At 33.8% G+C, this 19411-nt stretch overlaps 1 protein-coding gene across 1 annotated transcript in view; it reads left to right on the forward strand.

The window, feature by feature from the left end:
• NCKAP1 (NCK associated protein 1) overlaps positions 1–19411 on the forward strand; it is a 108456-nt gene that overhangs the window by 5265 nt on the left and 83780 nt on the right. Inside the window, exon 2 of the mRNA XM_049615378.1 lies at positions 13131–13241. Coding sequence (XP_049471335.1) covers positions 13131–13241 — 111 coding nt within the window. The remainder of the gene's footprint in view (positions 1–13130; positions 13242–19411) is intronic.

Genomic DNA, 19411 nt, shown 5'->3' on the forward strand with positions numbered 1-19411 from the left:
CCCCCCCCCCCCCCCCCCCCCCCCCCGCCAAGGGGGTTTCATGAGAGCCTTAAGTATGTTAAGAAGGAAACATCTCTCCATAAACCCGAATTAAATAATATATATTATTTATTTAAACAGATCCTATTATGTCTATTTGTAAGTTTATTTTTTAATGAATGCTGCTTGTAAAAATGAGGATTTGATAATTTTTTTCTTGTTATATTGGATGGTAGGCCGAGGAAATAAGATCACTGAAAAATACTTAGGAAAAATTATTTTTATTTTTTAATTTTATTTTGTTTTTTTATATTTTATTTATTTTGTGAGAGACAGCACGAGCTAGGTAGGGGCAGAGAGAGAGGGGGACATAGGAGCCAAATCCGGCTCCGTGCCCATAGCAGTGAGCCTGATGTGGGGGCTCAAACTTACGAACTGTGAGATCATGACCTGAGCGAACTCGGATGCTCAACCAACTGAGCGACCCAGGGACCCCATTTTTATTTTTTTTAAGTAGCAATGATAGATTATCCTTTGTGGACTTGTTAAGTAACTTAAATATTAAGCATTTTTTAATGATTACAAAAGGAATACATTTATTGTATTCCTGTTTATTGTTAGAAATTCAAACATAACAGAATTGTGTCACTTCAGAAATTTCTCTGCTTACCCATTTCCTACTTTTAAAAATAAACCTTGTATACTTACATGCTTTTCTGTGCAAATGCTAACATATGTGCATGCATATTTTATTACCTTTTGATTAAATTAGATTCTTTACAAAAATAAAAATGAAGCATCATGGATGCAGTTTACATATAAATGAAATTAGGGTCCTTAATCTATTGCTTGTATACTTTGTAAGAAAAATTTAAAGGAATGAACATAGCTACTAGCTAGCTATGTCCAATATGTTAAAAATGAGGAGGCTCAGGTGAAAAACTGTCAGTGTCAGAAGTAATTGTCCTTCTTGACTAGGATGATTGAAAATCTGATCCATGTTATTGTTTGATAATATCCTAGGAATGTTCACATCAGTTAAATTCCAACAGTAATTTTGGGTCAGCTCCAGTAGTTATACACTTTATATGTTACTAGAATTAAATAGTTTCATCTCTTTATTGTCCAAAAAAAAATGTGTAATGAAATTACTGCTAGCTGCCATTGTATGCTGTTTATATTTTTTTCTTTGTCTTAGTTCTGTGATGTGCATACTTATTTCTGGATAAAGGAGTTGAATTTGGAGAGGTTAAGTAATCTGTCCAATTTTTTTTTAGTTTATTAATTTTTTTTTTAATAATCTCTATACCCAATGTGGGACTCAAACTCATGACCCCCAGATCAAGAGTTGCATGTTCTTCTGACTGAGCCAGCTGGAATTCAGATTGACACCTTTTTTATTGACCACTAAGTATGGGCTCTTCATTTAATTATTTTGCCATTAGGTTTACAGTCATTGATATTTTTTTGGTAGATAGAATTAGATTTTTAACACAGTAACCTTAAAGAAATATGTAATTCTGTTATAGTTTTTGTCTTTACTGTAGATTGCATTTGTATGAACTTTGTATGGATTTGTATGAAAATTGAGATCATACTATCAGAGTACCAGAGTGATTATTATTGGAGACTTCCATTTAGCTTTGTCATGTGTTAAAATGAGCGGTGATTTAGAACTAGGAAATTTATTTATGTATGTAAGTATGTATGTATATTTTTGAGAAAGTAAGAGACAGCCTGTTGAGCACAAGAGGGACAGAGAGAGAGGGAGACACAGAATTTGAAGCAGGCTCTAGGCTCTGAGCTGTCAACACAGAGCCCAATGTGGCACTTGAACTCATGAAGCACGAGGTCGTGACTTGAGCTGAAGTCAGAAGCTTAACTGACTGAGCCACCCAGGTGCCCCTAGAATTAGGAACTTTAAAATTCAATTCAAATTTTTTTGGGAAACATATTTTGTATTTACTTTTCATGTTCTGTGCAGTTTTTCTTTGTGATTATTTCTAAAATTTAGTCCCTGACCTATTAAAATATACAAACTGAAAGAACTAATCATATAAACAATACTAAAGAAACAGGAACTTGCTTAAATTGGGGGAAGAGTATTTATAAAGCAGAAAGGAAAGTGTAAACTAAAAGATACAATGAAGTAGCATTTATCTTTCCTAATTTTAAGGACACATGGAATCATTTCCTAACTCGATACTCTGTTCCAAATTAAATGGAATTTTAAATGTACTTTTTTCATTTTACATGAAGTCAAATGGTAACATTTTCACATTGAAAGTTCCATAACATGAAATATAAGAAGTGCAGTAAAGAAAGCCCCACCAGCAGGTACCAGGGTGGCTCAGTCAGTTAAGTGTCTGACTTTTATTTCAGCTCAGGTTCATGATCTCATGGTTTGTGAGTTCGAGCCCCGTATTGGGCTCTGTGCTGACAGTGCGGAGCCTGCTTGGGATTTTCTCTGTCTCTTCTCTCTCTGCCCCTCCAACATGCACATGTGTTCTCTCTCTCTCTCTCTCTCAAAATAAATAAACTTTAAAAAAAAGAAAGTCTAACCAATAAGTTTGTTTCTGTCTTGGGCAAAAATTAGTAATTAGTAAACTAGTAGTACTCTTCTGTGTTTTGTTGTTGTTGTTGGCTGTTTTTACTGTTGCCTTTATCAGTAAATGTAGTAAAATCTTTTTAGTTTTAATGCTGTAGGAATTTGCAGTACCATAATTAGACTTTGGTAAATTTTTTACTTTTGGTAAATTGTGATGAGACAATCTCCTAGTTAATTATTTCTTCAAATAGTGTTACAGTGTAGTGTTTTAGTTAAATAAGTTAACAAACTTCATAAGTTCTTGAATTGCTAATTTGTAAGTAGGGTTGTACGTGTGCCAATTTTAAAGGTATCTCCTGTTTTAAGTAAAAGCCTATATTGGAAAATACTTTTTTATTGCATAGATACTTGATAGTATCTAAAACTACATTTTAAAAAGTATTTTATATGGGGCGCCTGGGTGGCTCAGTCGGTTGAGCGTCCAAATTCAGCTCAGGTCACGATCTCGCGGTCCGTGAGTTCGAGCCCCGCGTCAGGCTCTGGGCTGATGGCTCAGAGCCTGGAGCCTGTTTCAGATTCTGTGTCTCCCTCTCTCTCTGTCCCTCCCCCGTTCATGCTCTGTCTCTCTCTGTCTCAAAAATAAATAAATTAAAAAAAAATTTTTTTTAAGGTATTTTATAAATCTTACGAACTGTTGTTTTAGTCCCAAATTTTGAGGGTTTCCATTTGTTTACTCTTCATTTGTTGAATGTCTTCCTTCATAGACACTGGTAAATTAATATACAGTCTCCAATGTCAAGAAGTTCATATTTTAGTAGGTATGAGAGATTTACAGAGATCTAACTGAAATGTATTATGTAAGTGTGATTATGGGAATCTTCAGAAGAGCGTTGAGGATTCCATTCTGAGGAAGAAGAGATAATGACTTTTGTGCTTGGTTTTGAAGTAGGAATAGAAGCTTCAGGTAGGCAATGTCAAGGAGTAGTCAGTCATTATTTAAGGTTCCAAAACTTCTGTTCAGGAGAATATATAAAGATATAAAACATATAAGGTTATAAAATACCTTAGTAATGTCTAATGTCGTTCTTGCTGGCATACAGCTTCTAGACTTGTCTATCATTTTCCATAGTTGTAGTATATTCTGTAGCTTGAGAGAACTAGATTCTAGATAAAGCTCTGGTACTATTTTTTTTTTTTAATTTTTAATGTTTATTTGTGCGAGAGACAGAGACAGAGTGCGACTGGGGGACAGGCAGAGAGAGAGGGAGACACAATCTGAAGCAGGCTCCAGGCTCCAAACCTTATAAGGTTAATCAGCACAGAGCCTGATGCGGGGATCGAACCCACAAACCGCGAGATCATGACCTGAGCTGAAGTTGGACGCTTACCTGACTGAGCCACCCAGGTGCCCTTCTATTTTGTTTTTTTAAACTTTGGGCAAGTTATTTAACCTTTCTGGGTTATAATAGTTTCTTTATTTATAAGCTTCGAAGACTAGTGGTTCTTAGCCAGGGATACATAATATAATCATTTTAAAGGGTTTTTAAAAATACATGTGTATCTTGACACAAACTACTGAGAAGAAAAAGCCCCTGAAGTGATTCTGATGTTAAGAGCCACTAAGATAAGTAAAATATGTTTTTAATACCTCTGATTTCTTTCTCAGGAAGTTGTTCACTGTAGTGATTTAATTTTGTTTTCTGTGGTATAACTAAATTTCTGGAATGCTAGTAGACTGCATGTAGACTTTCTACCAGCAAAATCATCTACTGAGTATTTGTTCTCAGCTTCTGTTATGCTTCAAGGTACACTTTTTATTTTCTATGCCATGTTAATCTTCTTGATTCTAACTCTTGAAATCTTAAATAGATATGCCATTTCTCCTACATCTGTGGAATACTCTTTTTATTTTTTATTTTTAAGTAATCTCTACAACCAACGTGGGGCTTGAACTCACAACTCTGAGATCAAGAGTTGCATGCTTCACCAACTGAGCCAGCCAGGCACCCCTGTGGGATACTCTTTAGTTAACCTTATAAGGTTGAGAATTCAATGAGTTAATTAGTATTAAGTGCTAGTGCAGTGCCTGGCACAAGAGTAAGAAATAAATAAGTTTTGGCTATTGTTATCAAACCTATTCCTGGGCCTTGAAACAAAGTGGAGCTTTAATAAGTGTTTATTTTTTTCCCCTGTTAAATCCATCTCAAGACAACTTCTAGAAATATTTCTTAATTATCCTTTTTAACTACCTGACATTATAGTTTGATATCTACTTACTGCTAATACAGAGTAAGTATTTATATGTATTTCAGAAATGTGTTCTTCAGTAGTCCTTTAAAGAGTAGCTTCTCTAAAACAGTAAAAATATGATCATATATAATGCTTTTAAAAAAACTATGGAGCACCTTTGTTTTATAAATGGAGATGTTTTTCTGTATTGCAAGCTGAAAAATGTTTAAGAGCAACAGTGACATAGACCTCTTCTTTTGAATTGAGTAGTAATTAGTAATGCATTTGAATCATTAAAATTTTTTAAATGTTTCTTTTTGAGAGAGAGAGAGAGAGAGAGAGTGAGCAAGTGGGAGAGGGGTAGAGAGAGAGGGAGGCAGAAGTTCTGAAGCAAGCTCCATGCTGACAGCAGAGAGCCTCATGTGGGGCTCAAACCCAGAAACCATGAGATCATTACCTCGAGCCAATGTTGGACAGTTAACTGTGCCACCCAACTGCCCCTATATCATTAAAATTTTTAATTAATTTTGAATTATATAAGACATTGAAATATTTCTTAAGTTTGTGATTTTTCCCAGAACTAGTGCTTAGAAAACAATAAGCATAATTTATATACCTTTAAGGTGGATGTTATTAGCTGTAAATAACAGGTAGTTATTGATAAATTTACATTAATTAAAAAATTTTATTTATTTTTTTATTAAAAATTTTTTTTTAATGTTTATTTATTTTTGAGGCAGAGGGAGACAGAGTGCGAGTTGGGGAGGGGCAGAGAGAGAGGGAGACACAGAATCCGAAACAGGCCCTAGGCTCCGAGCTGTCAGCACAGCGCCCGACGTGTGGCTCGAACTCATGGACTGCGAGATGATGACCTGAGCCGAAGTCGGATGCTCAACCGACTGAGCCACCCAGGCGCCCCTAAAAAACTTTTTTTAATGTTTGTTTATTTTTGAGAGACAGAGCATGAGTTGGGGGGGAGGCGCACATAGAGACAGGGTGACATAGGATCCAAAGCAGTCTCTAGGCCCTGCTGCCAGCAGGATGCTGCTGGATGCGGGGCTCAAACTCACAAATCGTGAGATCATGACCTGAACTGAAGTTGGATGCTCAATCGACTTGAGTCACTCAGGTGCCCCAATTTATATTAATATTAAAGAAAGCATTTCTAATAATTCCAGTTAACTTTCCTGTGAAGCTTCTTAATCTAAATTTTAGCAGTGAATTTTTTTTTTTTTTCACTTCCCAAGGGGAAGTTCAAGGCAGTTTGGTTTGCCAAAATGTAGGTGATATGGACAAGAAAACAAAATAATTGGAAAATTAACCACTAATATGAGAATTTAAGGCTTGTTTTGCTTCTGACAGATTTTCCAGTACCTATTGAAAAATTTCATTGTATTATTTTCATTATTTCTAAAATAAATAAAAGAAGGCTAGGTAAGTTGCTTTACTAGTCCATGATTTTAGGTGATGTTCATTCTTCTTCTAGGCTTTAATGTCAGTTAATTTCCTTGGAGACTCGGGAGAATCTTGGTCCTGTTATGCTTTTAATTGTGCAAAACCTTTAAAAACTCTGACTTTTTTTATTGAGAAAAAATTAAATTCCTGTTTCTATATAAATTGGTAACATTTTGCATTTTTCTGTTCTTCCCTTACATATTCAGATGGAGCTGGTTTCTTTCCTGTACTCTCACAAATAGTATTCTCACTCTGATCTCTGGGATTTCATTCATTTTATTTTTAAGATTTTTTTTTTAATGTTTTATTTTTGAGAGAGAGCATGAGCGGGGGAGGGGCAGAGAATCTGAAGCAGCTCTAGGCTCTGAGCTGTCAGCACAGAGCTCAACATGGGGCTTAAACCCATAGACCATGAGATCATGACTTGAGCTGAAGTCAGATGCTTAACCAACTGAGCCACCCAGGCACCCCTGTTCATGTTTTTTAATTAAATTATTGAATTTATTTTATTTTTTTAAAAAGTTCATTTATTTTGAGAGAGAGAGGGAGAGAGAGAATCCTAAGCAGGCTCAGCACTGTCGGCACAGAGCCCCACTCCACGCTCCATCTCTCATGATTCTGGCTCAGGTCTTGATTTCATGGTTTGTGAAATTGAGCAAGGGGCTCTGGGTGGATAGCAAGAAGCCGGCTTGGGATTCTCTTTCTCTCTGCTCCTCCCTGACTTGTACTTTCCCTGTCTCTCCTAAAATTAATAAACGTTACGAGTCGGACACTTAACCAGGTGAGCCAGCCAGGTGCCTGTAAGTTACTATATTTAAAAAATTGGTTTGTTCTATAGTTTTTTGGCAAAGGAATGTGTTTTACTGCTGACTTAGATAGACTAGGACTTAAAAAATAAAACTGATCGAACTAAGCAGGTTTTTCCTTTGATAGTAATTACTCCAGTGAAAGTTTTGAGCAGCTGAGGTAGTGAAAGAATGGGCATGTTTTTTTACTTTTTGTGTTTTTTAAAATTTTTTTTAATTAAGCATTTTTAGTGCTTTGGAATCTTTGGGTCCTCAACAGCTAATAGTTGTAAAACCTTAATTTTTCTGAAGCTCCTTTCGTCTCCGTTGAGTGATGGGTTAGACACTTTCTAAAGTATAGATGTTTTACACACAACAGGTGCCCAGTAAATGTTCTCTTTATTCCCTACCCTTGTTGTTGTTTTCTTTTTTCTTTTAAAAAAAACTTTTTAATGTTTATTTATATTTGAGAGAAAGACAGAGTGTGAGTGGGGGAGGGGGCAGAGAGAGAGAGAGAGGGAGACATAGAATTTGAAGCAGGCTTCAGGCTTTGAGCTGTTAGCACGGAGCCCGATGTGGGGCTTGAACTCACAAATTGCAAGAACATGACCTGAGCCAAAGTCATATGCTTAACTGACTGAGCCACCCAGGCGCCCCTGTTTTCTGCTTTCTTGATTGTCGCATAATCTCTTATGAATAGAGGACTATTTCTATCTATATTTGATTTTTTTAACATGATAAGTTCTTGAAAAAACATGTAGCACTAATCACGTAAAATTAATCTGTGTTATGTAATCTTATGTTGTGACAGCCTAAGGAAGGGACTTGGAAGGGGTTTTGGTGGTAGATTGGCAGAAATATTTGTTTTAAGGTTTACTTTAAAATCACATAAAGTTTGGTCTTGAGGTTTCCAGTGAAGGATGTTTACTTTTTGGCATGAGTAAAATATTATATGGTTTTCTAAAACATCTTTGTTCTTTATTTTTGGTAATAAATATATTTGTATTTTGTGAAAAAAATGAACTTGGAGATGTCGATTGAAATACTGACCTAGAATTGGTTACATAGAAAATCTTAACTTTGATAATTGGGAACTCACTATAGATATTGATGTGTTTTGGGAAGTTTTATTTTAAAAAATAGAAGATGATTATTTAGAACTTAATTATTAAGTGCTTATGTACCAGGCACTGGAATAAGCACTTTATTTGCAGTTTGTCTTTTAAAAATCTGTACAATCTATCCTGTTAAGTAGGTAGTATTAGTACCCTTCATTTGTGGATTGTAGAACTGAAGTTCAGAGATTAAACAACTTGCCAGGAAGTCATATGGGCTGTGCTCTTTGACTCAGAGACAGATTTCTTAGTTATTATATTTAAGTATTCCCTTTAACACTAGTGCAATTTTATCTGTCACATTATATAGTCATAACTTAAATAAAATATAAAAAAAAAATTCAAAAAACCTAAGGGGCACCTGGGTGACTCAGTTGGTTGAGCATCCGACTTTGGGTCAGGTCATCATCTCGCAATTTGTGAGTTCGATCCCCGCATCGGGCTCTGTGCTGACAGCTCGGTGCCTAGAGCTCCCTTTGGATTCTGTGTCTCCTTCTCTCTCTGCCCCTCCCCCACTTATGCTGTCTCTCTCTATCAAAAATAAATATTTAAAAAAATTTATATAGTCATAACCTTGTTGAATTTAAAGATAGGTAGAATATTCATAGAAAATAAAATTTCAATTGTGAGAACTGGAAGTTTAAGTATATAAATATTTAAATTCGCTTTAGATCTTCTGGAATTTTAAATTACAGTATTTTATGCATTATGAAAGCATGGTAAGTCAAGATAAACAAGATTTTGGAGTGGGGTTTTTTTTTTTTAAATTCTGTGGTTCAGATATAGTGTCCTTTTTCTCTAGTGAAGTAGCTCTTTTAGCCAGTTAAGCAAAAAAAAAAAAAAAAAAAATTTTTTTCAGTAGGGCTATAAGTTCAGTTATTTAGATGCAATTTTGCCCTGTACTCACCTTTTCCTTCTTTCTTTTTCTTTTTTGGTGTGTGTGGCATGGTAGAAGTATTCAAAAGTTTTATTCAAAAGTTTAATTTAATTGGTAATTTGTTAAATCTTTTGATTCAGTCTTTATGGTAAGCCTTTTTGATATGTATTACTGTAAAATGTGTTAATAACTAAGTACAGTAGTATATGTCATTTTCTTAAATGTGCCACTTCAAAGGATGATACTTTTGAGAGTGAAAGATTAATTTTGTGTAATATTGTAGTTGTAGGATGAGGTAGAGTTTCATAGGTACCAACTGCAGACAGTGTTTTTGAAATACAGGTTGTTATTTTATGATATCTTTGTCCTGCATATCCTGAAAATGAAATGTGCTGAGTTAGGGTGGGGAAGAAGGAGATTAATTTTTATAAACTGAGACAGCTGGTTACTTGGAATTTTGCTATACTGTTTTGGTATAGTAGGAAATCCCCCCCCCCCTTTTTAATGTTTATTTATTTTGAGAAAGAGCAGGCAAGCAGGGGAGGAGCAGAGAGAGAATCCCAAGCAGGCTTCATGCTGTCAGCACAGAGCCTGATGTGGGACTTGAACCTTAGGAATCATGAGATCATGACTTCAGCAGAAGTCCGTCGCTTAACCCACTGAGCCATCCAGGCGCCCAAGTAGGAAATCCTTTTTTAAAAAATCTTCATTTTTGAGAGAGAGAGAGAGAGAGAGAATGAATGGGGGAGGGAGACAGAGGATCTGAAGCAGGCTCCGTGCTGACAGCAGAGAGCCCAATGCAGGGCTCGAACTTATGAACCGTGAGATCATGACCTGAGCCAAAGTCAGATGCTTAACTGACTGAGCCATCTAGGCACCCCAGTAGGAAATCCTTTTTAACTGAATTAAGTACGGCTTTTTGTTTGATGTATTTATTTACTTAGATGTTAGCTTTTAGTCAGGTCATTGTTTTTTTCTTGTACTTTTTTTTTTTCTTTGCTTGAGTTTTCCTTACACAGTGTCTCTGTTGGTATTTAAATAAATCAAGCAGGTTGATTTCAGAAAAAATAAAATAAGGTCTAGTACTTTTGTATAGTACCTATGAACCCTGTATTTTTTATTGGCATTTCTGAGTGCTCGTGGTATGCTAACTATCTGTAAATTGCATGCATGCACACACACATACACACACAGATATTCATGTAATGGGGCTAAAGACCTTATAGGGTAAATTGTATTTATTATCAACCTATGTAACAGATGGAAAAACTGAGGCATAGAGGAGTAAAATCACTTGCTTATGGTTATGCAGCTAGGAAGTGATGGAGCTAGGATTTGAATATCTTGGAAATCATGTTCTTAACTATTAGGTTAAACTGTAAAAGTGCAACAAATTTGGTAGACGTAGGGCAAATGAAGGAAATATGTGATTAGAAGAGGGAATTGTAGTCATTATTTCTAGTTCCATATACTATGATAAATACTGTTTTGCAGTTACTATTCATGAGACTTTTACTTGAGTAATTATAATTATTGTAGCTGTTATTGACAACAACGAGCATTTTTAGAGCATTTTAGAGCACTTATGTGTCAGTCCTTCAGCTAAATATTGTACACAGTTTATCTCTTTTATAATCCTCATAATGAATGTATGAGGTAAGTACTAACTTCCTCATTTAAACGTGAAGAAACTGAGACTAGGAGATATTTTGTAATATATTCAAGTCCTGTGGATTGTAAGTGGTGAAGATTAAAACCCAGTAAGTTTTGTTCTGTCTCCCGCTATCGTATGTTTAGCTATGGCTCATTGAGCAGGGTGGAAATAGGGAAATGAATTCCAAGGAAAGATTATACAACCATTTATTTTTCCATTGAAATGAAATTCCATTCTTTTAGTTTTTAGAGGGAGAAGGAAGAGTTCCTCTTATATGTACATGCTCACCTGAGCACGTATATATGTGAGCATACATATATGTTAGTTTTCAGATACTTGATTAAATTCTTATACAGTAGAATTTGTGCTCATGGGAAATGGGTATAGTAGTCTATCGTATTTTTGTTATTAGATAGTCACTAATATTGTTAGAATGGATAGTTAAATTTTTAAATATTAGAATATGGAGGATAAAACATTTCATTGAAAAACTGAATGTAATAAAAAAATAAACTGAATGTAATTTGGAATCACTTTAGGATTCTGCACCACCTCAGGCAATATTTAGGAAACTTGATTTTCATTGTATCATTGGTGTAAGGAAATGCTAATCTAGGTATTTCTGTTTGGACAGAATTTTAGTATGTGGTTCTTAGTTATTATTATATAGCATAATATTTTTGGGGAGGTGGACTAATTAGCAAATTAGTTTATGTGCAATAAATGATGGTCTACTCTGAAGAAAAGTCAGATATATTTTAGTATTTATGATGTTGAAATAGAATTTGCATAGTTGCCTTGTGTCAATCTCGTGAAGGATTATGAAGTTCTAAATTTCTTAAATTAATTTTGCTTTATCTACTTACGTTTGAGAATTAAGAGCATTCTTAATGCATTCCTATTTCCATTTGGAAAATACAGGAATGTTTGCATTGATTTTTATACTTTGACTTGGAAGGGAGTTAGGTGATTTTTGAAAAATAGTTTCAATTTGGGCTGAAGTGCAAAAGTCATCCAATAACAATTTACTTTTATTCTTGGCTACCGTTTCTTTTTAAGGTATGTAAAATTTCACTGACGGTTTTGCTCCTGTTTTTATAGTTGCATGTAGTCTTCATTTTTCCTTCTAGTATTATTTTAAGTTGATTTAGAAAGAGCACCAAGAAACTGACATGGTTGTACACTTACACAGTAGTATTTAAATATATATGAATAGTGTAAACTCTATAAAATCTATTGTATACTAAACTCGCTACTTAGAATACCTTTAAAATTGTAGCACCATATAGTTCTAATCTTGTTTTGTTATTCATAGTCTGCGGTGCATAAGTTCTCTACTGAAACGTATGTCATAGTTTGACAATCATTGTTTACACGTAATTTTCTCTCTTTTTATTACAATGCTTCCCCAGCAAGGACAAGTTTGGAAGGTTTGCAAAGCTTTTCACCTTCCCTTTGCCCGCTTGCCCGCTTTCAGATCAGTTTCATGTTTCATAACTTCTCTTTCTGCAATTCACAACATAGCCATAGTAAAAGATGAAAAAAAAAAAAACATTAAATTGCAATATGATATTTCCTCACACATAGTAGAGAGATAAAACTTTTCAAAGGACACATTAAAAAAAATGCAATGAGAAGTTAAATAGCAATGTTATAGTTTAATTCCCTAAGAAATAACATCTCACTAGCAAGCAGTTAGTTAAATGTCGCATAACGAACCACTGAATAGTACTGATTATATTCTGTATTGCTAATAGTTCAGATAAAAAGTTCTTTCTAATGCTTACATTTGTATAATGCTTTACAGTTTACTACAGAGAATGCTATATGGCTGATGTGGTCAAAATGTAAACATTCCCATTTATTCTGTGCTTATGAGATCTAGAACAGATACAGATTCATTGTTTGACGTGCTGCCGGTATGATGGAAAAATACTGTTGTAACTCAGGTGTTCAGAGGAACAGGTTACACACTTGAGTACTATAAAGACAATTTTAGCAGCTTCCAGTTCTTTTGAACTAGGGCTCTTGTATTAAAATGTTTAAAATGAATGAGGAAAACATTTTGGAAAAGACATTTAAACATAAGCTTTTATTTTATAACACTTAGAAAGAAACATTTCCAGTACTCTTCTGAATATTTAATTTTGTAATAATTTATTAGCTTCAGATGAATACAATTCTACCTCAAACCAAGACTTTTTTTTTTCTTTTTCTTTTTTTCTTTAGGTTTGAGCTTTTTTCTTCACTGCTGTTCTGCGCTAACTGCTTTGAAACTTTCCATGCATTTTTTTCAGTAGAAGAACATCTCTGTACTGTCTCCCATTGCATATTTCAGCTGTGACAATCCCTGCACTTTGCCTATTCATTTTATCACCTGCTCACCAAAAACAATAAATATCTCTAATTTCTGATTACAGATTTGCTATTAGTTAGTTGGTTTTAGAACAAGGATGCATTTCACTTTTTTATTACTGTTGTTTTATAGGCATGTGGAGATCCCAAGGCAAAACCATCCTACCTTATTGACAAAAATCTGGAATCTGCTGTGAAATTCATAGTCAGAAAGTTCCCTGCTGTAGAAACTCGCAACAACAATGTAAGTCATAGAAATTTTTGTGCTACTTGATTTTAACCATCAGTAGGGAAAGTAATGGTTAGATTAATACTTGAAATAGTTCTTATTTGTCTAACTCTTTATATTTTGGTATACCAATTATGTACATTGATAAATGACTTTTAGAGACACAGACACTATTCTTATCTTTAAAACTGGGAAAAATGACTGAAGTATGTCACCGTTTTATCATACAAAACATAAGATGTTAATTTCTTACACACTTCTTCACTTTCAAGTTGCAACAGAAAGTAAGGTAATAGATATGTTTATGTTCCAGATATTTGCATGACTAGTTGGGGAGTTTTTCCTAATAATCATACACTATTTTGAAATTAGTAAGTGTCATAGAGCTTATATTGTTTTTAGTAATTAGCTATGTTTAGTTATAAAATATATGTTTCTTTAATATTTTTACGTTTGAGAAAACTTTCTGAAAAATAATATAACTAGGTGATGTTGTAGGATCTTTATTTTTCCATATTACTTTCTTCAGATGGGGTAGTTTTTCTTAGTATATCAAAAGATAATCATATTCAGAGTTTACATAATCCCGATATGTTTACATAATCCTTTGGTAGTTCTTTATAATAATTTCTATAAAAACTAATTTTAGAAAATTAGAGCTAATTTTTATTTTACCATGTTCTTTCCATATAAATTTTGTTGTTGGAATCTTTCTACATGTCTTCTCTTTTTAAATATTTTTCTTTGGTAGTCTTGTGTTACAATCTTTGCTCTCTTTTTCTTTATGTACAAACTTTGTATGGAAATTTCCTCTTACATATAGTCTTCCTACTTTTGAGAAACTGTTTAAAAAACTTTGTCATCCTTTAGTTTCCTTAAATCCTGTATTTTTATTGAAGATTCATATTTAACTTACTGATATCACCTTTACTTAAAAATATTTTAATGTAGAGGGAAAATACCAGTCAGAAGTAATAAAGTCTGGTTAAAGTCTCTTTCTTCTTGTGAGTACAGGTTAATAGAGGTCTTTCTTTGTTTCATAGAATATGTTTTGTAATTGGTATATTAAGGTATGACAACTAGTTCCTGATTACAAATGGGTGATTCAAAGTACACACTTTTTAAGAACAGTATTATTTGTGTGGAGACTCTTTTTAGTTATTGACATTAATTAGCTGACTTATCTGAGAAATAATATACTCAGAATGAGAGAGGGTTTATGAGAATCGTTTTACATTTAGTTTCATATACACTTCTGTTTCTCCTGGCTTATAAAATCTCTGTGATATGAGCTCTTCAGAGAATCATTTAAGTTTAATTTGTGTGTGTGTGTGTGTGTGTAAATGTCCATGTGAGAATAAGCATAGTTCCTAAATATGAGGTCTTTTCTTAGAAAATTAGCAAGATCTGATTAAATACAGTTTTCATAACAGTAACATATTTTGTTAAAGAGTAAATTAAGAGTCTTTGCTCCTTGATTTGTGGGGTAAACTTTATAATAATGCTGCTGTTTCTTGTTTTTTCTAATATTTGTACTTCCCTTCTCAACTTTTGCAGCACAAAGTTGTTTTTTATAAGTAATAGCTTTATTAAGGTACAATTCACATATATACAATTTACTCATTTAAAGTATACAATTCAGTGAGTTTTTAGTACATCCACAGAGTTGTGGGTCTAGTTCCACAATTTTAGAACATTTTCATCACCCCAAAAAGAAACCCCAGACCCATTAGCATTCACACCTGCTAATCCCCCATCCCTGTGCGAACACTAATCTACTTTCTGTATGCCTGTTTTGGAGATTTCATATAAATAGAATCCTATAACATGGTCTTTTGTGACTGGCTTTTCTGTTAGCATAATGTTTTCAAGGTTTATCCAAGTTGTAGCATGTATCAGTACTTCATTTCTTTTTATTGCCAAAAAAATTCCTTTCTGTGGCTATAACATTTTATTTATCCATCCATCAATTGATGATTGGATTGTTTCTACTTTGCTTACTATTATGAATAATGCTGCAATGACATTTGTGTAAAAGTTTTTGTGTGAACTTATGTATACTTTGAAGTAGAATTACTGGGTCATGTGGTAATTTTTTGTTTAACCTATAAAATCAGTTGGATATTGTTGGATATTATGCTGCTTGTAGAATTTACTTTGGTTGTTTTGTGCAAAGTCTCAGTTTTGTGATACGGCCTTTACAACTATCTCATGTAATGCTATTGTATTGTTTTTTGCCTACTGAAGTATTATATACTGGGTATTTATGAGGTTTTATGATCTCAGTTTTGACAAATCCTGGTGAGAAGTTCCTAGCCAACTTGGGTTAGGAAATGACAAATGAGTGCCATTTTGTTATTATTTTTTAATTTCATAGAAGTAGTTAATGGAGGTGTCAGGACTGGGAATGGCAGTAGCATCTGGGAATGATGGAAACTTGCAGATTTCTGGGTGCTAAGTAAACTGAAAAAAATATATTGATACCATGGTTGTTTTTTTTTTCCTTCCTATTCCTGGTCTTTGGGTCACTATATAAATATGTATCACAGAGCATGCTTACTTTATCTCAGAAATCAGGGAGAATTCCTGGTAAGCACTAACTTGTCCCCAGTTTTAGAAAAGGCAGACAAAAATACTGTTTTGGTGAAAAATTAAGCACAAATTTTATTTTGACGTTTCTGAGAGTAGATTCCTACAAAAAGGCTACCTGTGTGCTGATAGATAACCTGGTTATCTGGTATTCTAACAAAGGGAGGACACTGCTAACAGATACAGCCAGATTGGTTCCTAACATAGCCTCAGCAATGATGATGTTGGATTCTGTTGAGTCAGTTTTGCTGTCTTGCTCGGGCCCTTTTGTGACCAGTTAGAAACTTTTGGACTCTTCCAGTTCTGGATTTAAGGAAAGTCTGGGCCAAAGGATGTCTTGTTTTGTTTTGTTTTGTTTTGTTTCCCTGAGTCATGATGTTGAACTAAATGTGCCCGTAGGCTTCAAAGTAGGCTGATTAAGTAAAATTCAAATGAATAAAAGTTTTGTAACTATAGTAGCACTTACTACGTGTTTAATATGTGCCAGGCTATTTTAATAGAGTTAATAGATTTTTAAATTTATTTTTAGGTTAAGGAAAGCATTTCTGAGCAGAGAGATTGTCTAATTTATAACATGATAATCTTCTAGTATTTTGAAAGGGTGACTGCAAGTGGATGTAAAATTGGTTTCCCAGAAGTTTCTTCTGAGTATATAGAGGGAAATTTGTTATTTTCCTGGGTAAAGAAAATAGTAGAAATTCCATATTTTAACAGGTAGAAATTGTTTTGTCCAAGAAATTCTAAGGAGCATTTTAAGGAAATGATCATGTTTATGTATGTTAAGACATTTCTTATGAAATGTTTCCTAAAATATTTCAAACTTTATTTACCCCTTTAGTTCTTGTGTTGTATTTCCATCTAAAAGCTAGTTTGTTTTTTAAAACAGTTTAAATATCTGACACAACAATGTCATTATAGGATTTGCCTACTTACCTACATTTTAGTATAAAATTTTGGATTTGATTCCCAAATTAATGACAAAATGATATGTGTATGTTGAATTAAGTCTTAATTCCCTAAGAGTGAAGACCTTGTTAGTGAGGAGAGTGCCATAAGAATAATATAAGGGACTGTAGATTGAGAAACAGGCCATTATTGAAATAATATGAAAATTAAGTTTTCAAACTTAGAGGAATATTTTGTGTTATAAGTGTTAACTTTTTTCTTAAGGAACACAGTATTACAGGATATTATGTATTAAATTAAATATTTTAAGTAGCTTGCAAGGTTACTCAAGTAAAGACAAAATAAAGCAACTCTAATGTTGGTTGTGAGACAGCATTAGAATCTGTTTTTAAATAACTTTTTATCCCTAGTGCTTGGTACATAAGAGACAGTAAATAAATGTTTGAATGAGTGAATAAGATTTCTTTTATTCAATCATTATTTAAAATTTATGTCAGAACTCAAACTTACCAATAAATTTTTAACTTCATTATGTTGTTAGCTAAAAATTAACTATCCTTTTTAGTGGAGCTACACAGATACATCTCATTAATGATACTACTGAGAGTAAACTGGAATAAGATGAGTCCCAGCTTCTTAAAAACATAAATGTGTTTTGGGAGTGGGCTGGTGGACTTGAGGACAGATGTAGGGAAACCCTGACACATGCAGTGTGATTTAGTTAGTAGAAGGAAGAGGTGAGGATATTTACTTGTTTCTAGCTTGTCTTGCCTTGGCTTCCGTTATGATGTGGTAGTATACTGGTTACGAGGATGGACTTTAGAGTCAGTGAAACAGAATTTGAGTTCTGGTCTTTCCGCTTATTAGCTGAATGATTTGGAGTAAGGTATTTCACATCTTAAAGCCTCTTTGTTATTCTCTCTAAAATGATGATAATACCAATCTCAAGAAGCAGTTTAATATCTCCTACAGTACTTCACAGATTTGTGTGACAAATTGCTTTTGAAAAATGGAAGCTGTTATTTATATTACCCCTCTGACTTTTTGGTCTGCTTCACTGGCTTTTCTTCTAGCTGCCCTTTAAATGTGGGTAATTCTAAATGACTCCTTCCCACCCCACCCCCAGCAGTATATATGTATGAAAACTTTCTGTTCCATTGCTTCAACTAAGTAATCTACTCTTCTGTTTTCTGGGTTCTGAAATTCTAGGTCTGATTCCAGCTACCCTTTGGACAGCTGCATAAGTTAAATAATAGCAAACTTTGTATCCAGTATTGAACACATGATTATTCCCCATTTTGTTTCTCTTCTATGTTTTCTGCCTTGAGCCATCATCTTCCACTTGGTTATCTAAACTAGAATTTTTAGATTCCCCTTTGGCTTTTATAAAATGTCAAGTTGGTGATTCAGAGCTCATCATTTTTAATACTTGTCAGTTTCAATAATGTCTTGAATTTATCCCCTTCAGGTCCACGTCTCCTGCTGGGACAAATCCTGTGATAATCCAAACACTGCTTTTCTTGCCATTCCAGTCTCTCCTCCTATTGCCACTCCCCATTCCCCACACAAGAGAGGCCAAACAGGACACTAATCTGTTTCTTTGTGGTAACTCCCATCTCTGTTTTCTTGCCCTAAGCACTCATCTTTGAATTCTGTTGACTAGGATGTAGTAGGCCAGCAAGAAATGCTTTGGTTTTAAAAGGAATTATCATATAATAAGATAATATAACAAGATTTGGAGGATATATTTTGTCATTAGTCAATATGTCTCTCTGTATATCTTATAAATACCCTAATGTAAACTTAAATATTTGGTTTTGACCAAGTAAACTGTGCCAAAATTGAAAGAATTTTAATACAATGAGAACTAAAGTGTCTATTCTTTTAAAAAGGTATCATCAATATTCATTTAATATCTCTTCTACATGTAATAGTCTTTAATTCTAACTTGAATAAACAGAATAAATAGAAGAATGAACCCCTCATTAAAGACACAAGTAAGCCATGCTTTGATATATTTGAAAAGTATTTGAAATAGGTTAAGTGCTGGCAGGGAATTGCATTAGCACTAATGACCTACCTAAACTGGTTTAAATTTCCTTTTAGTTTATACCTAAATAACATAAATTCATGGTAATGAGCCAAATAGTTTGAGAAGAATTTGAGATGAAAAGTGGGTATATCTCCTATCCACTATTTCCCACCCTAGTCATATTTCTCAGAAGGAACGTCTTATAAGGAATATGCTTGTTCTTTTATAAATTCATTTGCCAGTGTTAGACAATGCCTATTATAAATTCTCTTCTACAGAAGATGATAATTGAGCTCATTCGATTTCTTGCTCCTTACTTACTCTCCCTTCTTGATATTTGATAGTTTTGTTGTTAATATTTTTGGATCATTGGTTACTTCCTTTTTGAACTTCACATAGTACAGTTCTCTGTTTTTATGCCCTCACCCTTGGTCATTTATACTTTAATACTGTCCAAATTGTTAGTGCTTTCTTTTGTTTATGAAACCATAAAATGTTCTGAGACTGATTTCTGTGCTGATTCCAAAAATTAGCAACTAGTAAAGACCTGAGTGCTTAGTTTGTATTCTTCATTCCATTGTCACATTGGACTTAAAATAATTTATTTATGTTTATATCTATAGTATATTTAGCATTAAAGTAAAATGGATTCTTTCAT

The sequence above is a fragment of the Panthera uncia genome (assembly GCF_023721935.1).
Source record: "Panthera uncia isolate 11264 chromosome C1 unlocalized genomic scaffold, Puncia_PCG_1.0 HiC_scaffold_3, whole genome shotgun sequence".
Taxonomy (NCBI): domain Eukaryota; kingdom Metazoa; phylum Chordata; class Mammalia; order Carnivora; family Felidae; genus Panthera; species Panthera uncia.